This window comes from Echiichthys vipera (assembly GCF_963691815.1).
Source record: "Echiichthys vipera genome assembly, chromosome: 9".
Lineage (NCBI taxonomy): Eukaryota > Metazoa > Chordata > Actinopteri > Perciformes > Trachinidae > Echiichthys > Echiichthys vipera.
The window spans coordinates 438,628-443,627 of NC_139834.1; the positions used below are offsets into that span (position 1 = coordinate 438,628).

Sequence of the window (5,000 nt, forward strand, 5' to 3'; positions counted from 1 at the left end):
GACAGTCTGACGCTCACGCTCACGCTCACTGTGTGTGTTGACTTTTATTTAATTTAAATGTTTTGCTGTTTTCCCAAATTCTAATAACAAGTGAACGCAGCAAAACCGTCAGTGACGCTGTCAGCAACATGGCGGCGTGTGAACGTCTCCACAGACACACGGATGTGGTCCGTCCTCTAAATGTTCCCCTCTTAAATCCACACACACACACACACACACACACACACACACACACACACACACTCATGTTCCTGCCTTTACTACAAGCCCGACTCAGAAGTTGGAAGTTCCTGATTTACGATTACAAGTGAACGCAGCATAACTGTTAGTGACTGTCGGCAGCGTCAGTAACACGGCGGCGTGTGAACGTCTCCACAGACACACAGATGAGAAAACTCAGCAAAGAGGAAACAAGATCAGTCTCTGTTGTTTTTACTCACTCAGGAACTTAACACACACTCTTTAAAGTCCTGATGTGCAGATGAGTGTCGTCAGTCTCTGCACATGAAACGAAGCACCAACGCCGTCGTTGGCGAACCCGGAGTTTAGTAAAAAAGACGGTTTTCGATGCTGGCGTCGAAAACTGGACTTCTCCCACATGAACCTCAAACCAGCTGCACTTTAATCCAGTTTTCATGCGTCAGACATGATGTCAGCTGTAAACGACCTCTTCCTGTAATCATGACTGTTAATTAGGTCATCGAGCAAATGGCGTGCGAGGGCTTGAGAACCATCTGCATCGCGTACCGTGACCTGCCGTCCAACCCGGAGCCGGAGTGGGAGAACGAAGCCGACATCATGACGGAGCTGACCTGCATCACGGTGGTGGGGATAGAGGACCCTGTACGGCCTGAGGTAGGGTGTGTGTGTGTGTGTGTGTGTGTGTGTGTGTGTGTGTGTGTGTGTGTGTGTGTGTGTGTGTGTGTGTGTGTGTGTGTGTGTGTGTGTGTGTGTGTGTGTGTGTGTGTGTGTGTGTGTGTGTGTGTGTGTGTGTGTGTGTGTGTGTGTGTGTGTGTGTGTGTGTGTGCACTTTAACAGCAGGGTGTGTGTGTCCCTCTCAGGTGCCTGACGCCATCCGTAAGTGTCAGCGCGCAGGCATCACGGTGCGGATGGTGACAGGGGACAACATCAACACGGCGAGGGCCATCGCTGCTAAATGTGGCATCATCCACCCGGGAGACGACTTCATCTGTCTGGAGGGGAAAGACTTCAACCGACGAATCAGGAACGAGAAGGGAGAGGTGAGGCTGAGGACACCTAGAGGACACTTTAACACACGTTTAGGCTCCTAGAGGACACTTTAACACACGTTTATGCTCCTAGAGGACACTTTAACACACGTTTATGCTCCTAGAGGACACTTTAGCACACGTTTATGCTCCTAGAGGACACATTAACACACGTTTAGGCTCCTAGAGGACACTTTAACACACGTTTATGCTCCTAGAGGACACTTTAGCACACGTTTATGCTCCTAGAGGACACTTTAACACACGTTTATGCTCCTAGAGGACACTTTAGCACACGTTTATGCCCCTAGAGGACACTTTAACACACGTTTATGCTCCTAGAGGACACTTTAGCACACGTTTATGCTCCTAGAGGACACTTTAACACACGTTTATGCTCCTAGAGGACACTTTAGCACATGTTTATGCTCCTAGAGGACACTTTAACACACGTTTATGCTCCTAGAGGACACTTTAACACACGTTTATGCTCCTAGAGGACACTTTAGCACACGTTTATGCTCCTAGAGGACACATTAACACACGTTTAGGCTCCTAGAGGACACTTTAACACACGTTTATGCTCCTAGAGGACACTTTAGCACACGTTTATGCTCCTAGAGGACACTTTAACACACATTTATGCTCCTAGAGGACACTTTAGCACACGTTTATGCTCCTAGAGGACACTTTAACACACGTTTATGCTCCTAGAGGACACTTTAGCACATGTTTATGCTCCTAGAGGACACTTTAACACACGTTTATGCTCCTAGAGGACACTTTAACACACGTTTATGCTCCTAGAGGACACTTTAGCACACGTTTATGCTCCTAGAGGACACTTTAACACACGTTTATGCTCCTAGAGGACACTTTAGCACACGTTTATGCTCCTAGAGGACACTTTAACACACGTTTATGCTCCTAGAGGACACTTTAACACACGTTTATGCTCCTAGAGGACACTTTAGCACACGTTTATGCTCCTAGAGGACACTTTAACACACGTTTATGCTCCTAGAGGACACTTTAGCACATGTTTATGCTCCTAGAGGACACTTTAACACACGTTTATGCTCCTAGAGGACACTTTAACACACGTTTATGCTCCTAGAGGACACTTTAGCACACGTTTATGCTCCTAGAGGACACTTTAGCACACGTTTATGCTCCTAGAGGACACTTTAACACACGTTTATGCTCCTAGAGGAAACTTTAACACACGTTTATGCTCCTAGAGGACACTTTAGCACACGTTTATGCTCCTAGAGGACACTTTAGCACACGTTTATGCTCCTAGAGGACACTTTAACACACGTTTATGCTCCTAGAGGACACTTTAACACACGTTTATGCTCCTAGAGGACACTTTAACACACGTTTATGCTCCTAGAGGACACTTTAACACACGTTTATGCTCCTAGAGGACACTTTAACACACGCTTATGCTCCTAGAGGACACTTTAACACACGTTTATGCTCCTAGAGGACACTTTAACACACGTTTATGCTCCTAGAGGACACTTTAACACACGTTTATGCTCCTAGAGGACACTTTAAGTGAAAGAGGAGACGAGCTCATAGCTTCTCTATTATTATTATTATTATTCATCATCACACTCTTCCCTCTTTTCTCTCCGTACGACAGATTGAACAGGAGCGTATTGACAAAATCTGGCCCAAACTCCGCGTGTTGGCTCGATCCTCGCCGACTGACAAACACACACTGGTCAAAGGTGACACACACACACACACACAGACACACACACACACACACACACACACACACACACACACACACACCCCCCCCCCCACACACACACACACACACACACACACACACACACACACACACACACACACACAGATCTGGAGTTTCTCCTTCCTGTTTGTGTCCAGGCATCATCGACAGCACCGTCCTGGAGCAGCGGCAGGTTGTCGCGGTAACAGGAGATGGAACCAATGACGGACCGGCGTTGAAGAAGGCTGATGTGGGCTTCGCCATGGTAACGGGACTGATTATTCACCGTCACTGTTCAAACCGTCCTGTAGTTACAGTAAAGTCATCACACAGACGTATATATATATATATATATATATATATATATATATATATATATATATATGTATTTATCTCCCTACTGAACAACACTGGTTCTGAAGCAGAGGGAGAGCTGAGCCAATAGGAACGCTCGCTCCCTCTGAAATCACCTGTGATTGGCCAACGTCTCCTGTCGCAGGAGGTTAAAGCCTAAAGTCTGAATGAAACAGCCGAGAGGAGGTGCAGGAGTCAAGTTTCTCTCAGATTACTTGAACAACAACAGGATGAAAGGTTATAATTGATTTTCAGTCGTGGAAGAAGTTTGCAGCAGTCGACGAAGTCCAGCGTTAAATCCTCCTCCAGGGTCTTTCTCTGCACTTTAATCATCAGTAACCATGGAGACAGTTTTTATTAAGGTAGAAATCCAGGAGAGATGCTAACAGCAGCACGTGGCTAACAGTGGTTAGCTCGGGGCAGCACGGTGAAGGCATTCAAAGGTCTTTTTTAACCACTAATGCTGCTTAAAATAACAGCAAACCTCTGCAGCAGCATGAGAAGAGTCCCTACACACACACACACACACACACACACACACACACACACACACACACACACACACACACACACACACACACACACACACACACACACACACACACACACACACACACGTGAGAGTCCCTACACACACAACAAAGCAGCAACAGCGTAGTTAGTGAAGCCAGAGTTTATTAAAGAGTGTTTTAAAGACTTACCTACTGGCCCCTGCACCAGCTCCTCTCATAGTAAAGTCCATTACAGTGGAAGGAGCCCATTGGTGCTTTGTCCTGAGTCTGTCTCCGTCTGTGTCCTGACTCTGTCTCTGTCTCTGTCTGTGTCCTGACTCTGTCTCCGTCTGTGTCCTGTCTCTGTCTCCGTCTGTGTCCTGAGTCTGTCTCTGTCTGTGTCCTGAGTCTGTCTCTGTCTCTGTCTGTGTCCTGACTCTGTCTCCGTCTGTGTCCTGACTCTGTCTCCGTCTGTGTCCTGACTCTGTCTCTGTCTGTGTCCTGACTCTGTCTCCGTCTGTGTCCTGACTCTGTCTCTGTCTCCGTCTGTGTCCTGAGTCTGTCTCTGTCTGTGTCCTGACTCTGTCTCCGTCTGTGTCCTGACTCTGTCTCTGTCTCCGTCTGTGTCCTGACTCTGTCTCTGTCTCCGTCTGTGTCCTGTCTCTGTCTCTGTCTCCGTCTGTGTCCTGACTCTGTCTTTGTCTCCGTCTGTGTCAGGGTATCGCGGGGACAGACGTGGCTAAAGAGGCGTCTGACATCATCCTGACCGATGACAACTTCAGCAGCATCGTGAAGGCGGTGATGTGGGGACGCAACGTCTACGACAGCATCTCCAAGTTCCTGCAGTTCCAGCTCACGGTCAACGTGGTGGCCGTCATAGTGGCCTTCACCGGGGCCTGCATCACTCAGGTACACACACACACACACACACACACACACACACACACACACACACACACACACACACACACACACACACACACACACACACACAGAAGAACAGACACTAAGGCGTCTCTTCTGTTCACATCACTCTCCCTAAATCTGCTTTGACAAACACTGAAATGCTGTTTATGCATTTTCCAGCTTATGTAAGCAGACGTTCACACACACACACACACACACACACACACACACACACACACACACACACACACACACACACACACACATACACGTGGA

General features: G+C 47.6%; 1 protein-coding gene across 1 annotated transcript in view; it reads left to right on the forward strand.

Moving 5' to 3' along the window:
- Positions 1-128: 128 nt before the first annotated feature.
- The window catches only part of LOC310951946 (plasma membrane calcium-transporting ATPase 3-like), a gene marked incomplete at its 5' end in the record, with an annotated part of 27,590 nt that continues 22,718 nt past the window's right edge, over positions 129-5,000 (forward strand). Inside the window, 6 exons of the mRNA XM_083920432.1 lie at positions 129-167; positions 697-855; positions 1,062-1,241; positions 2,881-2,968; positions 3,132-3,238; positions 4,536-4,727. Of these exons, the coding sequence (XP_083776558.1) occupies positions 129-167; positions 697-855; positions 1,062-1,241; positions 2,881-2,968; positions 3,132-3,238; positions 4,536-4,727 (765 nt within the window). The remainder of the gene's footprint in view (positions 168-696; positions 856-1,061; positions 1,242-2,880; positions 2,969-3,131; positions 3,239-4,535; positions 4,728-5,000) is intronic.